This window comes from Prinia subflava, chromosome Z, assembly GCF_021018805.1.
Source record: "Prinia subflava isolate CZ2003 ecotype Zambia chromosome Z, Cam_Psub_1.2, whole genome shotgun sequence".
NCBI classification, from domain to species: Eukaryota; Metazoa; Chordata; class Aves; order Passeriformes; family Cisticolidae; genus Prinia; species Prinia subflava.
This window is the reverse complement of record NC_086283.1, coordinates 26410819-26434536: the sequence shown is the minus strand read 5'-3', so window position 1 is coordinate 26434536 and position 23718 is coordinate 26410819. Positions and strand designations below refer to the sequence as shown.

General features: G+C 54.0%; 3 protein-coding genes across 5 annotated transcripts; 1 reads left to right on the top strand and 2 right to left on the bottom strand.

The window, feature by feature from the left end:
- Positions 1-1212: 1212 nt before the first annotated feature.
- Positions 1213-9746, bottom strand: POLR1E (RNA polymerase I subunit E). The gene is made up of 12 exons (XM_063423226.1): positions 9577-9746; positions 9381-9484; positions 7508-7584; positions 6468-6553; positions 5816-5871; positions 5312-5456; positions 4306-4413; positions 3813-3909; positions 3503-3636; positions 2731-2812; positions 2473-2604; positions 1213-1751 (listed from the first exon to the last, which is right to left on the bottom strand). The coding sequence occupies exons 1-12, from the start codon at positions 9635-9637 to the stop codon at positions 1592-1594; spliced, it is 1242 nt and encodes a 413-aa protein (XP_063279296.1). The 5' UTR covers positions 9638-9746; the 3' UTR covers positions 1213-1591.
- Positions 9747-9856: 110 nt separating this feature from the next.
- Positions 9857-16499, top strand: ZBTB5 (zinc finger and BTB domain containing 5). 3 transcript variants are annotated; one of them, XM_063421819.1, is made up of 2 exons: positions 9857-9974; positions 11600-16499. In XM_063421819.1, the coding sequence occupies exon 2, from the start codon at positions 11604-11606 to the stop codon at positions 13626-13628; it is 2025 nt and encodes a 674-aa protein (XP_063277889.1). In that variant the 5' UTR covers positions 9857-9974; positions 11600-11603; the 3' UTR covers positions 13629-16499. The 3 variants fall into 3 exon arrangements, with proteins under 3 accessions (XP_063277889.1, XP_063277890.1, XP_063277891.1); XM_063421820.1 differs by lacking the exon at positions 9857-9974 and adding an exon at positions 9985-10131; XM_063421821.1 differs by lacking the exon at positions 9857-9974 and adding an exon at positions 10157-10478.
- Positions 16500-18840: 2341 nt separating this feature from the next.
- GRHPR (glyoxylate and hydroxypyruvate reductase) lies at positions 18841-23468 on the bottom strand. The gene is made up of 9 exons (XM_063421822.1): positions 23265-23468; positions 23028-23158; positions 22873-22945; positions 22281-22397; positions 22060-22148; positions 21330-21434; positions 20617-20752; positions 20145-20275; positions 18841-19069 (listed from the first exon to the last, which is right to left on the bottom strand). Exons 1-9 carry the CDS (start codon positions 23327-23329, stop codon positions 18948-18950), a joined length of 969 nt encoding a protein of 322 aa, XP_063277892.1. The 5' UTR covers positions 23330-23468; the 3' UTR covers positions 18841-18947.
- Positions 23469-23718: the final 250 nt, after the last annotated feature.

Below are 23718 nucleotides of genomic sequence, written 5' to 3'. Positions count from 1 at the left end.
CTAAAGAATTATCTCGAGTTTCATTTCCAGGTTAGGAAAAAGGCAACAGTAAAGGAAATGTATTCCTGGCAGGACCCATGGCATGCCTGGCTGGGCCCCAGCCTGGAAAAACCCCTCACCCTATGGGCCTGGAGCATCCTTCACCTGGGAATTGCTCACTTTGCAGTTGCTTTGTCAGCAACTGTCCAAGTTTGTGCCGGGGGGGTCAGGGATGGGCACTGTGTCCCGTGGGTGTCTCCAGCAGCCAGCCAGAAATGCCCCTGTGGCAGCGGCCAGCAGCATCTGGGCAGAATTAGAACTGAGGTGATCCTCCTCCTCAGCTCAGCCTGGGGTGCCATGTCCAGCTCTGGGCTCCTCAGTTCCAGAGACAGGAACACTCTGGGGAGTCCAGTGAGGAGGCTGGAGCATCACTGCTACTAGGAACAGGGGAGGCAAACAGGGCAACTCAGCCTGGAGCAAGGAAGGCTCAGGGGCACCTTGACCATGGCTATGAAGATGTTCAAGGGAAGGGGCCCAGGGATAGGCCACGAGCACACAGGATCAAAGGATACTCCCTCTGAATGTTGGGAAACACTGCTTCACTGTGAATTTGTGCAGTTCCTGTAACCAGAGACACTCCAAAGTCACCTGGACACAGTCCTGGGCACCTGGCTCTGGTGGCTCTGAGCAGGGAGAGGGACTGGACAAAGAGACCACCAGAAGTCCTTTCCAACCTCAACCAGTCCTATTGATTACTTGGAGCCTGCAATGACCCTGTTCCCAGAACACAGGATGTGTGTCACTAATGACAGGTGTGAATAGTGGGTCTTTAAGGTCCCAAGAGGATGTACCAAACCCAAATTACTATCTGAAGCAGCGGCACCCGAGATGATTTCCTCTGACATTCCATGCACTCTGTTCACACACCAGTTTGGAAGTGATACTGTTTCTCACAAGCTGTCCGGACTCCTGCAGCCTTATAAACAGCTCCCATAATGCTGATCACCCAGGAGTGTGAAATTCAGAGAAACCAGACTAAAATATCTCTCCGAAGGGCTGGGAAGCCACAGTGGCGTCACAGTCATTGCTCTCCCTGAAGGTGATACCAGCTCCAAATCACAGAACTCTCCCTCACCCAGGAAAATAGCCAGGATAGGAAAAGTGACAAAAACTGTGAACGTCTTTACAGTTCTTGAACATATGATTACATATGAGGATTACATATGAGGATAACTGTGGGCACTCCAGAGAAACAAAAAGGTGTATCTAAGTCAAACTCTGTCTCCCTGCTTCTGACCTTGAACCTGGGAGGGCCCATGAACCAGAAGCAGCCACACAGGTGTCAGGGGAGAACCTGCTACATCCAACTGTTCCCTTGTGCTCCAGCACAACTACCATTTCAACCCCCACCCCAGACACACTGGAAAAAAACCTGGTTTTACTACAGCTTTTTCTACATAAATAGAAAAAAAGCAGCATTTTATTGAGGTGACACCCTTGGCCCGGGTTTCAGCAGGGTGAGGGCTGATGCTGGACCTCAACCCAGCAGATGAAGGCATGCCTGTGACATTCTGAGAGAGGGGCTGTGTCTCCCTCAGAGCTCCTGGGATTCTCAGTTCATTTTCTTGCGCTTCCGCTGTCCCTCTGGTGCCTTCTGCATGGGCAAGGGCAGAGACAGAGTGCCCAGCTTGTGGTTCTGGTCATTCTCCAGCCCTGGCACCCCCTTGGCCTTGGACACCCTGAGCCGCAGGGCCTTGGCGATGTCCAGTATCCTGGAAAACACCGGAGAAATGCCATCATTTGGGCCGAGCCCCCTGTGCCATGACTCCACAGCGACCCACAGCCCCCTGGGAGAGGCCTGGAAGTGTCTCTGTGGTGCAGGGATGCCATGGAGGAGCATCAGGGCTGCAAGGCAGAAAGCCCTCCAGGCAACAGAGTACTGCTGATTTTTTCAGCAAGTCCAGCTCCCTCCATGCTTTTCCCCACAGCATTTGAGGCTCTGTGTTCCCAGCTGCAGGGCAGCACAACACAAACCCAGGCATCAACTGCCAAAACCATCAGGGATTCCTGGAAAAGCTTAGTTCCAGGAAGAAAAACAAAAAGGGAAAATGGATGGAAACCAATAGCAGAGACTGCTCTTAAACCCACTACTACCAATCAAAGAACAAAGAGGATAACTGTGGGCAATATAAGTGATGGCATCAAAACCAACGAGGAAGCTTGAAAACCAAGCAGAGACCAAGGCCTTTGGTAAGACCCAGTAGTAACTGAAGTTTTGGCCAGAAAGCCTGACCCTGAAGGGCCAAGGACAGGAGCACAGCTGGAGCAGAGCTGCAGGTGCCAAGTGACTCCTGGGAAATGTAGGTCCTGCACTCACCCTGCCTATCCTTCCCTGGAAAACTGAAGCCCTACCCAGGTCCAGAGATGCTTCAGAGCTCTCCCAGGGTCTTTCCTAGGAGGATCCCAGCAGGCATGAACAATAGGATGACTCACCTGCTCTCTGAGAGCTTCATGTCGTTCTGCAGGACGGTGAGGTCTGTCTGGAAGTTGTTGATGTGCAGAGCCAAGGCAATGACATATGCAGTGATTTTAGCCTTCATGGATGCAGAGATTAAATTCTGGATGCTGTGTGGCAAGAGGGAGAACTCCTGAGATGTGGAGTGCAAGGGGGGTCCTGATGGTGTGTCTGTGGCCCCTCAAGCTGAGCTCTGCCATACCTGTGCCTCGAGAGCATCACACAGCATCCCTTACCTGCCATCACTGTAGGTCAGCGAGGTGAAATTCTTCATGAGTTTCTTGCTGATGATGTGTGGGCATTCAGGACCCAGTGGATCTAGGGCAGAAAAGAGCTTTGCAGTGGAAGAGGAACTAACACTTTACCATGCACTACCCACCACAGCAGCACATGTATCATCCTGACACCATGGAATATCAGAATACCCACATGGAAAGTCCAGCCCCAGGAATCCCACCATTTATTGCCTCTTCCCAGGAACACAACAAACCTAAAAGGAACCTTGGTGCTTGATTTCTAGGTCTCGTAATTTTTCAGGCCTGAGAGACTCCCAACAGCTTTTATTGTCTTAGTAAAAGTGATCTCCCACTTCCATACTATACAATCTAAAGTGCACACACACCTATGCATGTATTTCTTTTGCCACAAAATACTGTTAAAGCTGCGACCACACGAACAAGTCCCTACTCTCACCAAGTCTAATCATTCCCACGTTCTCCTTAGACAAGTCCTGTAGGTGACTCCTGTGTCTCCAGCAACACAGGAAGATATTTAAAGCCAGGCTTGCCACTTCCTCCTCCCTCAGCCCTGCCAAGGACTGACAAAGACACAAAAGTTCTAAGGAAAATGGCAAGTCTGGAAAATCTCAACCAAAATGTTTTGTGTTGTGCTGTTTCAAAAGCAGGACCCTGACTATGACAGAGGTATGATCCACACACTCAGCTGATGAGCAAAGGATGATGAAGAGATTCCCAAAAGCTTGTGTTTATGACCTGAAAACTCTCTTACGCTTCTTCTTGATCACTTTCAGGTGACTGAACTTGATGAGGGTGTCCAGGAACCAGAGGCATCGAGCTTTGTGGTCTCTACTCCTCTCATCAGTGGGCAGGAACTTCAGCTCCTCCAATACAAAGGAGCAATGGCTGCAGGAGAGAGACGGAGTTCAGCTCCCTTGCTGCTGTGTACTCCACTGTCCCCCACATTCCCCAAGGCAGGTGTTGCTCTGCCATGCCTGGATCCAATGTCCTCCCTCTGCCTCGCTGGCAGCAGCAGCCCTACTGCCCCTGAGCCAGGAGCTGGCCACTGGCAGCGGCGTTACCTTCTCTCCTCTGCTCTCTTGGCCATCTCCTCTGCAGTGATGCTGGCCAGGGCGGCTGCTGGCACCCGCAGTGCCTCGTACTCAGCAGGAGACAGGACTGGCAGGATTTTAAGGAAAAGAACAAGCCTGGGCTCTCCCTTTGAGGTAGGGCAGTTCTGTCCACACTCACTTGAGGAGAAGGAGGCAGGGCAAGGGCTGGAACCTGTCCAGGAACTAAGGCCTCTAGGAGACTGTGGCACAACCACAGCTCACTTCTGAAAGGCTGACCTCACCAATATTTCCCATGGAATGCTGCCCACCAGGAGGCAGAGCATCCTGCTCTCCACAGGAAAGAGGCAGATACGGGACCTGCAGGCCCCAAAACCCCAGGGCAGCATTATCTTACTCTCAGCCCTTGGCCTGTGAGGGACAAAGGCTCGACTTGCTCCCATGCACCAGATGGCTTCAGTGAGACTTAAAGGCATGAGAAACCGCCATGACACAGAAAAGATACTGTCCTCAAACTTGTAAACGTGCTCCGGCCTGTCGGCGTCCTCATGGCACGGTGGGAGGAAGGCAGAGATGTTCTGCACATCATCCTGGGCCATGTCCTGCATCAGAGCTTGGGAGGGAAGCGGGACAGGAGCATTAGGATCACGGTAACCAAAATGCAGAGAACAGGAACACAACCCAAATCCTTCCATTAGAATCAAGTTTACTCAATGGGTCAACACCATTTTAGTCGCCGCTGGAGTTTTAAACATTTACAACTTCTATCAAGAACTTTCTGGTCATAAAAATTTAGAAAGGCCAGCCCAGACTAGAGAAACATCTAGGAAAGAAGGGCACACAAGATGTCTGCTGCTGTGGGTGGGCAGAGCATGGCTGTGGCACCTGTGTTCCAGTGGACACCCACTTGGCACAACGCAGCTCTGAGAGCACAGTCAATATCCACCCTGGAACAAAACAGATGAAAGGTGGCAGGGTCTAAAATCAACAGACATCTCTCCTGTTCGTGCCAGTGACTCTTGGGATCCCAGGAGTGCTCTGGAAGGCTCTTGTGTCTGCCCTCCTGCCCAGATGCCCAGTCAGGGCAGCCTCAGCTCTCTCCTGCCACACCTTGGAAGCCCCCAGGGATGGTGACACCACACTGTGCTGTGACTAAGCTAAGGCTGTACCACTCTCTGAGGTAAGAAGGTGCCTTTTCAACAGCCATGCCACAGAATTCAGACCAGGTAAAGGCACTGCCTTTATCCTTATAAAGTCATATCCCACAGGAGTTTCAAAGCAGGCAGTACAGACACTGATGTCACAGGGACCTTCCCTCATTCAGGCAACTCCAACACCAAGTCCACCAGGACCAGCAAGCAGTTCTTCTATCTCTATGTCTCAGCTGTTACACCAGCTACTTCCTCATCCCTTGAAGAAAACCCCTCTTCTTCCTGCCACACTTGGCATGGACAGACAGCAAAAGGCACTTCAGGTTGTCCTGATTACACCTCAAGACAGAATCCTCTCACCTGTCACTCCCTTGGCATCTATAACGTTTGCAGCTGCTTTTGTCACAGCTGTGCTCACAATGTCGTTGCCCACAGCGTTCATGCGGCGAGAGCTCAGAGCTCGCTTCTGCTTGCTGGTTCCGAAGGCCTCAATGCACAAATCCATCTGGACCAGACAGAAACACACATTAAACACCCTGTGCACCCAGGAGAACACAAACCCCATTGCTCGTTCCACAGCCACAGTCTCCAAGAAACTTTAAACTCTTCACGTGGCAAAACCCGCAGGCGCAGGATGCGCTGGCCTGCGAGGGGCAGGAGGTCACTCGGATGGTGACCAGCCTAAAATAACCAGGAAAATACTCCTGAGCCAGGCAATGACCGTACTGCCTCCTGGACACAGGGAGAATGCTGGTCCTGCACAGGTTTACCCTGCACGACACCAAACCTCCCAGCCTCAAGACAAGCATCTGCCCTTGCCAGCTAGATAGTCACAGCAGAACATGACACGGCTTTCAACTTTACCTTCTCCCTGTAGGATTTGGTCTGATAATCCTTTGTGTCGTCAGGTATCAAGTTATCTATAAAACAACAAAAAGTCAGTGTGCTTGGACAGAAGCAGCCAGGACAGGAATTCCTTTAGCTCTGTGACTGACAGACTTGGCACAGCACATCAGGATCTCCTCCATGTGACCTGGCTAATTAAAGGACACACCAAAAATGAGAACTTAGAACAAAAAAGGAGCTTTTGCTGCAAAGCCCATTGGTGCAATACACAGACTATGGCCAAACTCACGTCCTGCTGCACAGAGTAAAAATCAATTACCAAAAGATGTGATCTTTGGGGTTCTTATCCTGGGTTCAATGACAATATACAGTCCTGCTGGATAAAACTGCTTTTTCTTTGTTATTCAAGCATCCAGTTCCTGATGAATCTCAGGCCTCCCTCAGGAGAACACACCCAGACAAGGCTGCACTTGAGCACACTCTGTGAGTGACTCCCACCCTCCACACTCCCTGCTTAACTTCCACCCTGGACTCACTGTGCTCCCCCCTCCTGCTGTCCCTCCCAGCATGCACAAGTGAAGGAACTGTCCTTGCTCCATGCCAAGGGAACAAGGCAGGAATGAATGAGAAGGACAAGGCAACCGAGCAGCTGTGACGCCCGGCACCTCACCTGAGAGCAGGGGCTGCATGTTGAATATTTCAGCATTGTAGACATCCATCTGCCCAGAGTCCTTGTTTAACACACCAACAAAGTACCTGGGGAGAACGGGGGCAGTTGATTAGTGAGAGGCAGAGCAGTGGAAATGATTTACATTACATGTCTTCTCACATCCTGGCAGCTCTCCTTCCTGGCACATACAGTGCTACAATAAACCAAGTTATCTCCAAGGCATGTGTACATATAAAAACAGAATGACTTGCTAATCTAAGTATATGCGGAAGTCCTAAAACAACTGAATTAGGTGAAGTGTAGGTGACAGAGCTCTGCTATTTCCTTTTGCCTTTTTTTTTGCTCTGCCAGGACTTGATGGCCACAGCTTGAACAACAGACAAAGTTCCCTGTAGCTCCCAGAGCTTAGGATCTCCAGAGCTGCAGGCAAACACCACTTCAAACCCTAGAACCACCTCTTCACAAGTGTTCAGTGGTAAGAGCAATTAAATCTGCCCACGAACAATACTGGATTAACACCCGTACTATACACTTTTGTTAAACTGCATTTATCTCTCCAGACTCAAGAAGAAACAACCCCCTGGTGCTCCTTTTGCAGTTGCAGCATCTCAAACTGACACTGCTCTATCTGAGGATCCAGCTCTCCTGGATTCACTGCTCAGACAGAATAGAGGTTGGTATGGGCATGTTTTGACAGAAGTGAAGCCAGTTCCTTGTACAGAATTGCAAAACATCTCAGCTGGAAGGGCCCCACAGTGATGACCCCTTCAGCGCTGACCAACTGGTGATAAAGGCAACGTCTTCATCCCAGTTTCTTAGTAAAAAAGCTCCATTCTGCTGCTACACTAATCCATAGCCTCACCCCACACCTCACAAGAGGTTTCCAAACGAGTCTGTGATTTACGGACCACAGCTTCCACAAGATGTGCATGAACACCTGGAGCTTCCTGTCCAAATCCTCTGAGCCTCACCATGGCCCCGTGGAAACCTCTGAGGCAGGCGCAGGGAAGGGAGCAGGAGTTCTGTGTCCTTTTCCATACCTGCACAGAGAGTTGCACTTCATGACCTCACTGCCGAAGTTGTGCCCCACGTAGCAGAGCCGCTCTGTCTCCGAGACCTGGGAAACCACGGAGAATTCCTTGACACAGGGCTGAGGGACATCACTGCCTCTGCTCTGCTTCCCCCAGGGCGACCAAGCTCTGCACTCCCAGGCATCATAATTTACGTGCAGAGTGTATCTATGGCAACCTTGCACAACACCTCCCAGTGATCACCCCTTGATACTTCAGTTTAAAATGTGGTTTCCAGTGATTCATTTAAGCTCCAGTATGGTCAGGAGCCTGCAATTCACCAGCTGAAAAGCCACAGGAATTTTAAGAGATGGGACCACTTCAAGATGTTTCAAAGCACTATTTATTGCTGCAGTCTCACTGATGGGTGAAAATGTCTTCACCATACGTCAGAAGTGTCTGTGGTTAGTCATCCCCAGACCACAAGTTACAAGATCTTTTAAAGGTTAATAAACAATAATAATAAATACTTAACAACAAACTACTGCCACAAAGTTTGTTTACGTCTTCACACCAACAGTTAATTGAACCGTGTCACACATCTTGCCACAATGGAGGCTTTGTTATCCAGTCATTTAGTGACACACTAACTACTTGCTACACCTTAAAACTTTTTTACTATTTCTGTAACTGCTTCTATATCCAAACTTAAAAACCTTAAAAATTTCCAGTACCTAGCTTAATATGTTTCTATCTAAACTACACACTCACATCTTTACTTATGATCTCTAAACTCGGAAGCCTTTTCCAAGATCTCAGGTTGAACCCAGTATTCTTTTTTTGTATATGGGCCTGCAAGCACAAGCTTTTGAGAATTTTCTGGGCCTGGAATTCCCACACACCAGGAGTGTATCAGACACCTAAACATATTTTTAAAGCATTACGAGAATGTGTTGGTTCTTATGCTCTGCTGCAGTGAATTTCCTGCAACAACTTGGGCCGAAGCTGATTTATTCCTTGAGCACAGCAGCTGTAAAGATGAACAGCAGCATCAGAAAGCACCTTCTGATTGTACTCTCAGCTCCCTCTCCATTGAGAGACCCCCTTACGATGACATTTAGCTGAACAAAGACACCTTTGGTGAAGATTTCCCAGTGTGAACAGAACAGAATGGATTTCATTATCAAATGCACCCGACTAGTTGGGATGCAACTCTCAGACTTTCAAAGGTTCAGCTTTGTTCCTGTTCTGCCAGCTCCACCCTGCAGCGTTCATCAGCCACATCGGTGCCAGAGCCTCCTCTGGTTCCTCTGGAACCCAGAGATACCTCCGCATCTGGAACACATCCCCGTGCAACGTGCTAGCACAAACTTTGTTAGTTTTTTAAAAAATCTGCTTCAAAGCTCAGCACAGATATTCATAGAACCCCTGACTGGTTTGAGTTATAAGAGACCTTAGAACCCATCCATTCCACCCCTTGCCATGGCCAGGGACACCTTCCACTATCCCAGGTTGCTCCAAACCCCAATGCCCAGCCTGGCCTTGGACACTGCCAGGGATCCAGGGCCTGCCCACCCTCACAAGGAAGAGTTCCTCACTCCAGCCGGTGGGAGCTGCTGAGGCCACAGCCCTGAGGGCAGAACGGAGTCAAACTCCCTCGCAGCCCGCAGCAGGAATTGCTCGGTGGGGACTACACATGGGAACAGCCTGGGCTGGGGCCCGGCCGCCGCTCCCGTTGTGGTCTCCAACGGGCCCTGCCGCCCATGGGGCTCTTTAATGACATCCGCGACTTTTATCCGATTATGGCCATTTTATGGCTACTGCCCCACTGTGTACCACTATCACAACATCCCCATATTACTGCCGCCCGATGGTCCGCAGCCGCCCCAGGGCGGGCCCTTACCACGATCCTGCGGTGCCCCTTCCGGGGATGCGCCGTGTCCCGGTGCCGGTACACGGTGAAGCGCAGGGAGTCGGGGCGCTGCAGCTTCCCGTTGGCGAACCGCACTGCGGGAGAGGAAGCCCGTGAGATCTGGGGCCGGCCGCCATCCCCGAGGGGCCGCACGACCCGCCCCACGCCCCGGCCCGGTCCCGCTCACCGAGCGCCGCCGGTCGCTCCGCCTCGGGGTTCCCGCGGTAGCGCCAAGTGGCGGCGGCCATGGCGAGGGCTGAATGAGGGGGTGCGGCTGCGATGCGCGTCCCGCTCCGGCTCCCGCTCCTCCGCCTCTTCCGCCAGTGTCTCCCGGCGTGGCAATAAGCTCAGTCCCGATTGGGCGAGGTGGCACTCTGCCGCCGCCTATAAATAACGAGCTCGCCGATTGGCTACCAGCAGGGCCCGCGCCGCCAGCGGCCGGAAGTGACGCGCTCGGTCGGCGCGTCGGGGCGGGGCGGGCGGGGCCGGAGCGGCGGGAGCGGGGCCGGGGCCGATCCCGATCCCAGTCCCGATCCCAGTCCCCATCCTGAGCCTCGCACGGCCCTTCCCGCACGGACACCGCAGGTGAGCGGGGCGGGGGGCGGCGGTGAGGCGGAGACCAGTGACCCCAGCGTCGGGGCGCGACCGGGGCTCTCCGGACTCCCCTTTATGTCCCGTGTGCGACACAAAACGGAGTCCCCGGGTGCGTCTTCACCGGCGGTGATGCAGCGCTGGGATGCAGGTGCTTCTGTGGGAGGGGCGCAAATCTTCGATGTTGCAGGTGATACGTAAAGGAAAAAATACTGGGGAAAAGGCACTGTCTTGAGAAGAGCACCTTTCCGCAGGAGACCCCTGGTTATCCAACAGTCAGTTAATATTCCGGAGTTTTCAAGGGCTCCAAATTACTTCATTTTCCCCGTGCTGGGTATTCGAGGTGATAACTGGTGAATGATCTCCCTGTTCTGACTCCCTCCAAGGACACACGGTGGGATTCTTGGGATATCCTGTGCGGGGCAGCGAGCTGGCCAGCAAAGACAGTGATGGGCAGGAAAGAAAAAGCAGCAAACACGTCCGTGTTTGAGGATGTTTGTAAGTCTGAACCAGCACACTTACATTCAATCCTTCCTCAAAAGTATAATTCTGGCCATGTGACAATTTTTTAGCTGCTTTATGGTCTTGTGCCCATTGATGCTGTCACGTTGCTGCTGGAAAACAAACATCAGCACAGGAACTTCTGTGTGTGCGCCTTGGACGTGCAGCCCTTCTGCTCACCAAATCTTACACTTTGTTGTTTTTTTGATGAGGAAAAGTCAAGATATTGCCGAGGGTCACTTATGTAGTCTTGACATGAATCTACTAGGATACGACTCTTGTTCTGTTAATGAAAATTTAAGCAGAAACCACGCCTGACTCTTGCCTACTCGTCTTGTTGAGCAGCACATTGTTTTGCCAGCAGTCCCAGTTGTGTGAGCAGTGTATCAGAGGGGGTTATTATTGTAATAAGATTTTTTTTGCAAACCGGGATTAAATGTTTAACTTGTGAGGTGATCCCCATTGTCCAGTTTCCGACACAGCTGCCTGTGACATGGGTGGTGCTGCGGTCAGCTCTTTGGCAGAACCTGGGTTTTCACTGCTTGTCCTTGTCCTCCAGACTGCTGGCTTTGGTGCCTGTGGTGGTGGTAAAGTCAGACCAGTTTCTGTTTGTCTGTCTTTCAGCTGTCCTTTTGTCTTCACAGCCTGGTTCACTGCAGCCCGACCAGGACTTCAATCATGGAATCATACAATTTGGGCTGGAAGGCCACCTTGTCTAGTTCCACCCCCTGCCTTGGGAGACCTTCCACTGTCCCAGGCTGCTCCAAGAGCCAATGCCCAGCCTGGCCGTGGACACTGCCAGGGGTCCAGGGGCAGCCACAGCTCCTCTGGGCACCCTGTGCCAGGGCCTCCCGACCCTCCCACAGAAGAATCCCATCTTCTGCTCTTGTCTTTCTGTTTGAGCCCACTCCCCTTTCTCCTTCATTGCAGGCCCTCATGAATAGTCTTGTCCCACCTTTGCTGTGTCCCCCTTCAGAACCGGAAGGCCATGGTTAGGTCGCCCTGCAGCCTTCTCCAGGCTGAACAATCCCAATTTACTCACCCTTTCCTCACAGCAGACCTGCTCTATCCCTCTGATCAACTTGCTGGCCCACATAGCGGTCTCTTGTGTTTTGCAGGACCATGGATTTCCCAGGGCACTTTGAGCAAGTCTTCCAGCAGCTCAACTACCAGAGGCTCCATGGGCAGCTGTGCGACTGCGTCATCGTGGTGGGAAACAGGCACTTCAAGGCGCACCGCTCCGTGCTGGCCGCCTGCAGCACGCACTTCCGCGCGCTCTTCACCGTGGCCGAGGGCGACCAGACCATGAACATGATCCAGCTGGACAGCGAGGTGGTGACGGCCGAGGCCTTCGCCGCGCTCATCGACATGATGTACACCTCCACGCTCATGCTGGGGGAGAGCAACGTGATGGACGTGCTGCTGGCCGCGTCCCACCTGCACCTCAACTCCGTGGTGAAGGCCTGCAAGCACTACCTGACGACGCGGACGCTGCCGCTGTCGCCGCCGAGCGAGCGCGCGCAGGAGCAGAGCGCGCGGCTGCAGCGCTCCTTCATGCTGCAGCAGCTGGGGCTCAGCATCGTCAGCTCGGCGCTGGGCTCCTCGCAGGGCACCGAGGAGCCACCCGGCGCCATGGGCCCGGCCCTGCGCGGCGGGCTGGAGCAGCGCGCTGCCTTCCCCATCCGCCGCCTGCACAAGCGCAAGCAGTCCTCCGAGGAGCGCGCCCGCCAGCGCATCCGGCCCGCCATGGAGGAGCCCGTGTCCGACGTGGCCGCCGAGAGCGGGCAGCCCGTGGTCCACTCGCGGGAGGATTTCTTCTCTCCGGACTCGCTGAAGATTGTGGACAACTCCAAGGCCGACACTGTTGCTGATAACCAGGAGGACAACACGATCATGTTCGACCAGTCTTTTGGTGCTCAGGAGGATGCTCAAGTGCCCAGCCAGTCGGACAACGGTGGGGGAAACATTTCCCAGATGTCCATGGCGTCCCAGGCCACACAAGTGGAAACCAGTTTTGACCAGGAGGCCTCTGCTGAGAAGAGCAACTTCCCGTGCGAAAATCCGGAGGTCGGCCTGAATGAGAAGGAGCACATGAGGGTGGTGGTGAAGTCTGAGCCCCTGAGCTCCCCAGAGCCTCAGGATGAGGTGAGCGATGTCACCTCCCAGGCAGAGGGCAGCGAGTCTGTGGAGGTGGAAGGAGGAGTGGTGAGTGCAGAGAAGATAGAGCTGAGTCCTGAGAGCAGTGACCGCAGCTTCTCGGACCCTCAGTCCAGCACTGACAGGGTGGGAGACATCCACATTATGGAGGTGTCCAACAACCTGGAACACAAGTCTTCTTTCAGCATTTCAAATTTTTTGAATAAAAACAGGGGAGGTGGCTTTGGTGCCAGCCAAAACAACGACGACAACATTCCCAATACCACCAGTGACTGCAGGATGGACAGTGACGCCTCTTACCTGATGAGCCCGGAGTCGGGGCCCACCGGTGGCCACTCGTCCGCCGCCGTCTCCCACGTGGAGAACCCATTCAGTGAGCCCACGGACTCCCACTTCGTGAGACCCATGCAGGATGTGATGGGTCTGCCGTGCGTGCAGACCTCCGGGTACCGAGCAGCGGAGCAGTTCGGCATGGATTTCCCACGCTCGGGCCTGGGCTTGCACTCGCTGTCTCGGGCCATGATGGGCTCGGTGAGAGGTGGGGCCGGTGGCTTCCCTGGCTACCGCCGCATTGCCCCCAAGATGCCCGTGGTGACCTCTGTGCGGGGCTCGCAGCTGCAGGAGAGCTCATCCGGCTCCCAGCTGATGATGAACGGGAGCACTTCTTTCGAGAGCGGGCACCTGTCGCAGCCGGGCCCACCGCAGCTGACCAGGGCGTCCGCAGACGTCCTGTCCAAGTGCAAGAAGGCTCTGTCGGAGCACAACGTGCTGGTGGTGGAGGGCGCGCGCAAGTACGCCTGCAAGATCTGCTGCAAGACCTTCCTGACGCTCACGGACTGCAAGAAGCACATCCGTGTGCACACGGGGGAGAAGCCCTACGCCTGCCTCAAGTGTGGCAAGCGCTTCAGCCAGTCCAGCCACCTCTACAAACACTCTAAGACCACCTGCCTGCGGTGGCAGAGCAGCAACCTGCCCAGCAGTTTGCTGTAAGCTGCTGCCCTGGGCCCGGAGGAGCCTCGTTGCCGGCGGGGACGCTCCAGCAGGCGGGCAGACACCGGCGTGCCAGGGTGCCACACAGTCTTGGCTCTGCCATTGGGGATATCTGGTACCTACCTCGCGGGTGTCGCCGCCGGGAGCCGCGCGGCGGGGATGGGGATGTGACCCCCACAGCGAAGCAGCCCCTTTGCAGGGCAGAGGGGTGACAGCATGGGGGTCTCCTGAAATAGCACGGTTTGAGAACAAGAAACTGACGTGCGCATTTGTTTTCTTGTTTTTTTCTCTCTAAAGCATTTTGTAACAGTGAAAGCATTTAACTGATTACTGTCACATGAGTTGCTGCGTTATGTGAGCACAGTGGTGCAGACCTGTTACCTACCTTTAAAAGAGAAAAACAGCTTAGGCTGCACCTGTCTGACATAATGCTTTCAAATATGCTACTTACGACAATAGTTCTAGGATTATGAATGTATGTTTGGCTGTTTTGTAGTAAAGGACACGGTGTAATCAAGGTGCTTAAATTAAATCCCAGGCAAGTAACTTTTGGACTGCCAGGTGTACATACAACTTTAATACAGCAAGATCTGGGTGTTTGGCTGGTTTGGTTTTTTTTTTCCGTAGAAACGAGTATTAAGTGGTAAGTGAAGTACTGTCTCTTGTTTGTGCTATTCCTAGCAGTATTTTAACCAGTTTGTATCTCCTATGTTACAATTCTATATACGCAGAAGTTTGAACAGAGCTTGTCTTTGTCTGTTGTTCCAAAGGAGAGGGAGTTCATGATGGCTTTTTTTGCCATGTAAGACAGTATCTCGCTGTTCCCAGATGCCCATAGTCCATCTGGTCCCCGTTATGGCGTGAGCACGTTGGTTTTTTTCTCTTATCTCCAGGCTTTAATTTCCTGCCCTGAGCCCTTAGTGACTTCCCTTCGCAGCTGTGGATCTGTCCTTGGATCAAATCGCTCCTAGGTCAGGAGCAATCCTCGTTTGCCATATTGCACAGAATCATAGAGTATGCTGAGTTGGAAGGAGCCCGGAATCATTGTGTCTAGCTCCTAGCCTTGCAGAGGATACCCCAAAAGTCCCATCTTGTGCCTAAGAACAATGTGCAAACACTTCTTTACCTCGGGCAGTCTTGGGGTTGTGACCCTGTCCCTGGGGAGCTTGTTCAGTGCCAGACCACCCTCTGGGTGAAAAACCTTTCCTGATAGCCAACCTAAACCTCCCCTGATTCAGCTTCAGCCTTTTTTAAAGTCCTTTCACTTGTCACGGGAGTGAAGAGATCTGTACCTGCCCTTCTGCTGCTTCTCAGGAGGATGTTGAAGACCCCAGTGAGGTCTGACCTCGGTCTCCTCCATGCTGAGCAAACCCAAGTGCCCTCAGCCACTCCTCATAAAGATTCCTTTTCAGACCCCTCACCAACCTCGTGGCCTCCTTTGGACATTCTCTGACAGCTTAATGTCTTTTATGTGATGGTGCTGAAAATTTCCCACAGCACATGAGGTGAGGCCATCCCACAGCAGAGCAGAGCAGGACAATCCCCTCCTTCACCTGGCTGGTGATAACCCCAGGACATGATTGGCCCTCCTGGCTGCCAGGGCACTCCTGGCTCATATTCTGTAAAATGTCCTTGTCAAATCCAGGCCTTCCACTTAAGCTAATGTTGTAAAAGTACTTTTCCCCATACATTTAAAAAAAGCTAATGTAAATTTAATTTTAAGAAATGGCACTGTGCACATGCAGCACAAATTTGTCATTCTCCACATGAGTCATGTAAATCTCTCTTTAATTTCCTCTTCTTTGGTGCCACTGTAACTTAACATTGCCTGCAGTCTCCTTTCTTCCTTGTCAAAGGTGCACATGAACCGGTGCTCAGCATTTTTAGGTGCATTTCAGAGCACTTCTGCTGATGATAAATGCTGCTCAGCAAAGCTGGGGCTGGGTCAGGGCTGCAGAGCGTCCTTCTGCTCAGGTGAGACAGAGGATTCCCTGCACCTGCCCTGTCAGTGTGTTGTTTGCACCTTGACCATCTGAGGAATGCAGAGATGCAGGAGATGGTTGGATTAATTCCTTTAAAATGTTAATATTTTGTTATAGGATTTACTTAAAGGTAATATTTCTGGCTCTTGATTTTTTTAAGCATTAAAATAACACTTTTTTCAAAGCAGTGAGAGATATGCTGTGTTTTGTTTTAAATCATTTCAGTGCTGGGGACTAACAGCATTGAGCTGCATAAACACTCCCAAACAACAATAAAATGCAGTATTTTGTACTTTGGTATTTTCTTGTGTTGCTTTATTAAGTAACACTGTTTCATCTTCATTGCATTTCTAGTGATTTGCTTTTTTAAAACAATGCCCTTTTTTTCCATTTTCTGTTTTCTGTATCACATCAAAATTTGTTGAATTGTTACAATGTTTTGCACAAGGAGACTAATTAGGAACTAATATGAGCAGATAAACACTTAACTCGACTTTTGAACTGTTTTTATAAAAATTTTAATGTGGAGTATCAGTGCAGAAGGACTTCTGTATTCTTTCTTTGAGAAAAAGTTTGTCTGGAGCATTTTTGGAAGCAGCAGCTTTAAAATTCATTGTTGGTTGATGTGCAGAGGGGCAGTTGCAGACCTGGAGCCTGCAGGTGCCTCGTGACTGAGTCTTCCTGAATGAAGCAATAAATTCCTGGGAATAGCATAAACAAACACGTGGGGCCTGAGCTGCCCGCTCTAGTGGAGGGTGTCTCACCCCACAGCCTGGAGAGCCTATGCCACTGAATTGCGCTCATAATTGAACTTTGCAAGTGGGATCTTGCATGAGGGTGTCGGGGTGTCTGTTCCGAAATACCTGGAAATAAACCCTACTTTTTTGTGTTGCTGTGTCCGACTGGCTTCACTGGTTTGGTGCTCTCCACACCAGGCTGTATGGAAAAAATTGTGACTGCAAAAGGGATCATAAAAACCTGACCTTGGTAATAACTTTTTCCCCAGCAGAGTTCTTTGAAAGAACTTACGTTTGGTAATGAAATAATACCTACTCAGCACCTGTAAGATTCATGATCCATGATTACTTTCTCATGGGAGGATGTCACAGGTGCTGGAGATGCTTGTCTTGTAGGAGTTCTGAGATGGACACCTGAGCCCAGTGCTCCAGTCCCTGTGGCAGCTGATTTACCTGTTTCTAGGTATCTGTTTCTTAATGCACCTGGGGAATCTGACACACCTGCTCAGACCCCAGGTCATTCCCTGTCATCATGAGGGATCACAGGAACCTGTCAGATATTCAGTCACCATCCTTCAGCATCACAGCAGCTCCACCAGCAGCAGAATCTTCAGTGTCAACACTAAGGAATCGTGGAGACCGGTGAGCTCCCCCACTGGACTCATGCCCTGAGTTTTTGCAGCAAAATTCACTCTCCCAATTTCCACTGGGTAGTTTGGAAACTCCCCAGCCAGCTGGGATGCCCAGAGCATACTCCCTTCCTCCCCACCACCATGGCCACAAGTCTTTCCTGCTCAGTCCAGGTTACAAACCTCCAGAACTATTTCTGACAGGCCAGCACAAGGCCATCAGCCATGCTTGTGAATCAAAGCGTGCTGATAAACGGGTCAGAATTCCTCCCAGGCGGGGTGCAGGGCAACTTCCAACAGGCATTACTGCTATCAGAGAGTGCTTTGTTAAGCACCCAAGAAATGCCAGCAGAGTCCGGCACAAGGCGTGCTTGTTCTGGGACAGGAAGAGGCACAGGGTGTGCTGAGTGAGCTTTAGCTCCCATTGCAGGCTTTGTGCTGTGCCCTGGCTCCCTCCTCACACCGGGATTCTGATGTTGCCAGCTGCTCACCCCAGGACACTTCCGCCCATTGCATGCTCCTTGCTCCTCTGTGCTGCTGCCCCCAAAAAGCACTGTTCCCTGCCTGTCCCGGGTGGCAGCAGGGCAGTGGGGCTTGTCCCGGGGCAGAGAGGTGGGAAAACCCCATCCCAGCAGGGCGGGTCAGCCACAGGCACCACTCTTCAACCTGGACATACTACAGGGGCTCCGATGTCCTCCTCTGTGGGCCTGGGCACCATGGAGTGGTGTGATGGGACTGGGAGGAAGACGAGGGAGGAGGAAGATGGCTGATGGAGAGCCACAGCTCAAAAGGAGCCTGGGTCCAGGTGTGCTCTTCAGCGTGTTCCCTGGCATGAGGACTGGGAGCACTCGGAGCTGGAAGGAGGCTGGCTTAAGACTGGTGAGAGCGACCTCCACACCACACTGTGGGGACACCTGTGGGGTGGCACTGCATGGCTGTGATTGGTCTGTGACAGGGCTGTCCTGTCGGCCACATGGTCACTGAGGATGGGAGGGCACATGGGGAGGGGCCATGGCAATGCCAGTGCACATCCCAGGGTCAGATCTACCCCCATCCTGCAGGATGGGCAGCTGGACCCTAGGCTTGTCAAAGCTGTGGCTGCCCACACCCTCAAAGTGTCCAAGGCTTGGACCAATCTGGGATAGTGGAAGGTGTCCCTGCCCATGGCAGCTGGAGTGGAATGAGATGATCCATGAGGTCCCTTCCAACCAAACCCATGCCACAATTCTGTGATCAGTGGCACTGAGAGATGGGCTCCAGGTTCCAGCCCCCATTTATGGAAGTGAGACAGTGGCTGCAGGACACATGAATCCCCAAAGCCCTCAAGATGTGCCCATCAGGCGTCTCCTAGCAGCTGCACCAAAAAATATCACTGCACATCTGAGAAACATGAGGGGAGCTGCAGCCAGAACCCACAAAGGAGTAGCAGAACCTCCCAGTGAATTCCAGTTTGCCATCCACTCTAGAGCTGTGCCTGGAACTGGTTATGAATACAAGAGGCAGAGCTGGAGGTTCCTGGGGAGATGCACAAGCCTGTTTTGTGTTTTTCTTTAGACCCCTCAAATGCGGTGCCACCAGTTCCATGGGACCATTTGATGTGTGGGCTGACAGCAGCTCCTATGGCAGCAGTAGCCTGCATGGACAAAGCTGGTACCTCTCCTCCCTTCCCGGCTACAAGCCCAGGTAAGGCTCTCTTGGCTTCCCGCTGTGACCAGGAGCCAGGTTTTGAGGACAGATGCTGCTGCAGCAGCTCCCTTATGGAAGTTCCAGCACGGCAAGCACTCCCCAGTCCAGGGTCAACCCCTCTGGCACCTGCAATCTGCTCCACCACCTTCCCTGTTTTCAAATAGCACAAGCAGACCACTTTGGCTGCTACTCTTTAATGGCTCCTGGCCGCCGCAGGGGAGGGGACACAGGGTGGCCCTGAACACTGCATCCGTCCCACGGCGCTGCCGGAGCAGGGCCTGGCCGTCACAGCTTCAGCTCGTGGGGCATGGGCTCCCCTCGCAGTCCGGCCAGCAGGTTGTTGGCTGCCAGCACGGCCATGGTGCTCCTCGTGGCGTACGTGGCGCTCCCGATGTGTGGCAGGATCACTGCAGGGACAGGGAGGGACACTGCTCACCTCTCACCCTCACACATGGCCGACAGCCCCTTCCAGGGCTGCCAGGTACAGTGTCCATGCAGATGTTATTTGTGGGTTGACAAATACGTAGTATTACTGTTATGAGTAATGCATTCAATAAATACACGTGTATGAATTATGTCCTGCCTGGTCTTGTTTCAGAGCTCTCAAATCTCCAAGTCCTGCAAGTATTTCCAGAAAGCCTCTGCTCTTACCACTCCTCACACTGTCTACTTTGAGAAACAATGCACACAAATAAAATATGAGTTTTATGAAAAAGATAAAACGGCTACAGGTTTATATTTCAGAAACAGACAGTCATGGGCATTTCCAAATTTTCATGGCTGTCCCTATGTTGTTTTTTTTTTTGGAACATACTTTTCCTACTCCAGAAACCCCCTCCCCCTGGAGGGAGGACATCTTGTGAGACACAGGCCAAGCAAGATCCTTTCTAGCCATCCTTCCTCATCTGCATCATCCTTCTCCAGAGAAGAGAGGTCTCAGTCCTGGACCTGCACCTGCCCACCTTCTCAATGCCTGGAACTAACTATCCAGGTAACAGGCTGCCCATGCTCATGGGCTCAGCCAGGCCAGCCCAGCAGCTCTCCCAAGACCAAGACCCCTCCAGGCAAATTCAGCAGCCCCCTTTGAGCCAGTGGGAAACTTTTCTAGCATAGTATGTGCCTAGGAGCCCACTGAATACCTGAGCTGGGAACTCGGTTCTCATTCATGCACCTGCTGATACCAGATCCTCCAAGAATTTCATGCATTGAATGAAGAGTCATCACGAAGGTACTAAAACTGAGCTTATCTCAACGGCTTTCTGGAAAATTAAAACAACTCCTGCACTTGTTTGACATCATGTTGATGAGTCTTTACCCCACAGCAGCTCCCTGCATTGTACAGCAGCCCATCTAAATATGCCTGATCTGCCTGTCTGGTGCCCACTGTCACCAGTAGACTAATGGGGACCAGGGGTCCCTGTCACACCTGCCACGGGCAGCCCCCGCTGGAGGAGGGGTCTGACCCCTCCCCCCGACACTCACCGCAGTTCTTGAGGGACAGCAGCGGGTGGTCAGTGGGCAGTGGCTCTGGTGTGGTGACATCCAGGCCGGCAGCTGCGATCTGGCCATGGGCCAATGCATCGTACAGGTCCTCCTGGTTCACCACAGCCCCCCTGCAAACGTGAGGGGTGAGAGGCTGGCATCACTGCCAAGGGGCCCCGCAGGCTCCCAGGGGCAGTGGGTCCCCAGCACTGCCTAAGCAGAGGTCAGAGCCGCTCTGGATGTGAACCTCCCAGCAGTGAGCTGCTCCTGCTTCCTGCAAGAGATGGGTGCTCCCTGAAAAATTTATCTTGCCTTTGGCTCAGTCCCAAGGGGCCTTGGGCAAATGTCCGAGTGGCTGCAGCCACGAAGGCTGTTTGTGCTGTCTGGACTCACCGACCAGCAGATCCCCCTGCACTCACAGTGTGGAAGGACAACAGCCACTCTCCCAGGCACGGGTCTGGGCTGCCAGTACCTGCTTGTGTTGATGAACACGGAAGTCTTCTTCATCCTGCCAAAGAAGTCCTTGTTGCACATGCCCTGGGTAGCTGGTGTCAGGGCACAAGTCACCACTACGAAGTCCGACTCCTCAGCCAGCTTTGTGAGCGGAACTGAGGGAAGAAACACGGAAATGTCCCACTGCAACCAACACCTTCCCTCAGCAGAATTCCAGGGGCAGCTGCAGCCCCTCCTGTCCTCCCAGCAGGACACCTCGATACTGAGCCCATGGGGCCAGTACACAAGACCCTCCCCTCCTCTTAGGAGCAGCTGTCACATTTTGCCTCTGTTCATCATGTCCAACTTCCTTGTGGGAATTAAAGTGACAGAAGATCACCAACGCACGGACACGGGGAAGGGCACAGTGGCAGGATCAGCTGCAGCCTGGGGTTCTCACAGTGGTCTGATGGGCCCCTGCATGCCCAGCCTCCGCCTGTCTCGGGGGAGGCAGGATCCTCCCTCTCACCCCCACTGCCTTACAGGGCATGTCTGGGAGATGGCATTCCCTCCTCTGCTGCCCCCTCACACTGGGTATGTCCAGGAGCCCCCCAGATCCCCCAGCCTGTGCCCTCCCTCCACCGGTCCACCCTGCAGGTGATAAACCCTGTGAGTGACCCCCCTGGACCTGTCCCAGCCGTGGTGCTCCACGACTGATGACTGACACCACTCCTGCCCTGGTGCCATCCTTACCGAACTCAGCCCCAAACTCAGACGCGATCTCCGGTTTTGGGCCACTGCCAGTGTACAGAAACTTCCTGACCCCAAATGGCTTCAGGCGCCGGGCAACTGCCTGTCCTAAGAGTGAGGGAGAAAGGTGTTGGGCTGCTGTGGCTCCACAGCACGTGTGGGGACCGGCATGTGAAGTCATGGAATGGCTGCTGCAGTCGGATCACTCCTTCCTGACTATGGGGTGGGGTTGGAGACGTTCTGCTGCGGGAAGGGGCCCATGGACACTGACCCTGTGACTACCCTTGGGAGCACACTGCCCTGGGGAGCAAGGACAGGAACGGCTGCCTGTTGGCAAAGTCCACAGCTGGATGGAGTGTCGTGTGGACTTTGCCACTGCATTTGTTTGACTGAGGACCAGGAGGAGGTACAGATTGCTGCAGGGGTTGGAGGTGGTGGAAGCACACGAGCACCTGAGGCTTTAATGCTGAGCCTGATGAGCCAGTACAGTTGCTGGGAGAGGCTCTGCACAGCTCCCCTCACTGTGCTCATGGGTTTAAACAGGTGAGCACCAGGTCACCACCTTGGCTGAGTCATAGAGGCCCAGAACAGCCTGAGTTGGAAAAGACTGCAAAGACCACGACATTCCAACCTTCCCACCTCCAGCAGGGGCACCCTCCAGGTTGAAAGTGAGGCTCCAAACCCACCCTGCCACCGCTGCAGAACAGAAATCTGCTCTCTGACCTGCACATACCTATCCTGCCCAGGCCGATAATGCCCACGGTACTGTCAGACAGGCCATATCCACACATCCACAGGGGCTTCCACGTCGTCCAGCCGCCACTGGCAGAGAGAGTGGGATGCGAATAGCTGTCATGGAAAGCTGCTCAGAGCCCAGCTCAGGTGCTCGGTGTGAGCTGCATGAAACTCTGGCCTCGGCTTGGCCTCGGCCTCTCGTCACCAGCCGACGCTCACCTCTTCACCTGCTCCACTGCCTCCGGCAGCCGGCGGCACGCGGACAGCAGCAGGGCCACGGACAGCTCTGCCGTGGCGTCGGTCAGCACGTCGGGCGTGTACCCCACGCGGATCCCCCTGCCAGGCCAGACAGGGCGCTGGGGCAGCCCTGGGTGCTCCCCTGGCATCCCCAGGCGGGGTGCCAGCACTGTGCCTGCCCCAGGTACCCAGGGACATCCCTCTGGCTCTCAGCCCTCCTGCTGAGACCTTTCCCAGACAGTCCTTGCCTCAGCCCAGTGCCCAAACACTTCTCCAGCCCTTGCGTGGCTGGGGTGCAGATGATCCCAGCAACATGCCCACGCCTCAGCAACAGAGGGGTGCAGGTAGCTGACCCCACCCAGCCCCACGCTCTGTGAAAGCCCACCTGCCAAACGGGACCAGTGGGATGTGGGGTGTGTTGGGGGAAGAGGTCTAGAACTAGGGGGACAGCGCAGGGGGGTGCAGAGCATGGGGGAGGGAGCGAACCCGGGGGTGTCAGAGCAGGGGGAGGGCTGGAGCAGGAGGTGTCGGAGCCGGCGTGAGACAGAGCGGGGGAGGAGAGGGGCAGCGTTACCGCTTCTTGATCTCGTCCAGGGCGAGGTGGTCGAAGCCCACCGACAAAGTGCTGATGACCTTCAGGTCGGGCCCTGTAAGACACGATCGGCGCTGCCGTGCCGGTCCCGAAGGCCCGGGGAATGGCGGAGGGGAGGCAGGGGGCCCCGCACGCACCGGCCGCGTCCAGCACCTCGCGGTCGATGCGGTCCGAGAGCAGGCAGAGCAGCCCGCGCGTCCCCGCCACGCCCGCCAGCAGCTCGGCCCGCGGCACCGGCTCCTCCGAGTCCCACTGCTGCACGCGGCACCTGCGGCGGCACCCGCGCCGTCACCCGCCGGCACCGGGACCCGCACCGGGACCCGCACCGGGACCCGCAGGGACACCGCTCCTGCCGCAGGGCCGGCCGCGCTCACCCGCTGGCCTGGGACAGCACCCGCAGCCCCTCTGCCGGGATCCGCCGCGTCACGAACACCGACATGGCCGCTGCCACCGCCCGGGCCGACCGTGCGCCCGCCACCGCCCTACAGCACCGAACAGCGCGGGACAGACCGCGACAGCGCCGAACAGCGCGGGACAGACCGCGACAGGCCGGAGCAGACCGGAACAGCCGCCCCGGCCCGCCCCCGCCCCGCCTCCTGCGGGTCGGGCCCTGCGTTCGGCCGCCCGTACCTGAGCGGGCAGGTCTGTCCGTCCGTGGACGTATTGACATCCCTGCAAGGGTGTGTGTGTCCATCCACGGACATGTGGACATTCCTGCACTGGAAAAGGAGGCTCAGGAGGGACCTTGTGGCTCTGCACAACTCCATGACAGGAGGGGACAGCCGGGGGGTGTCAGGCTCTGCTGCCAGGGAACAGGGACAGGAGGAG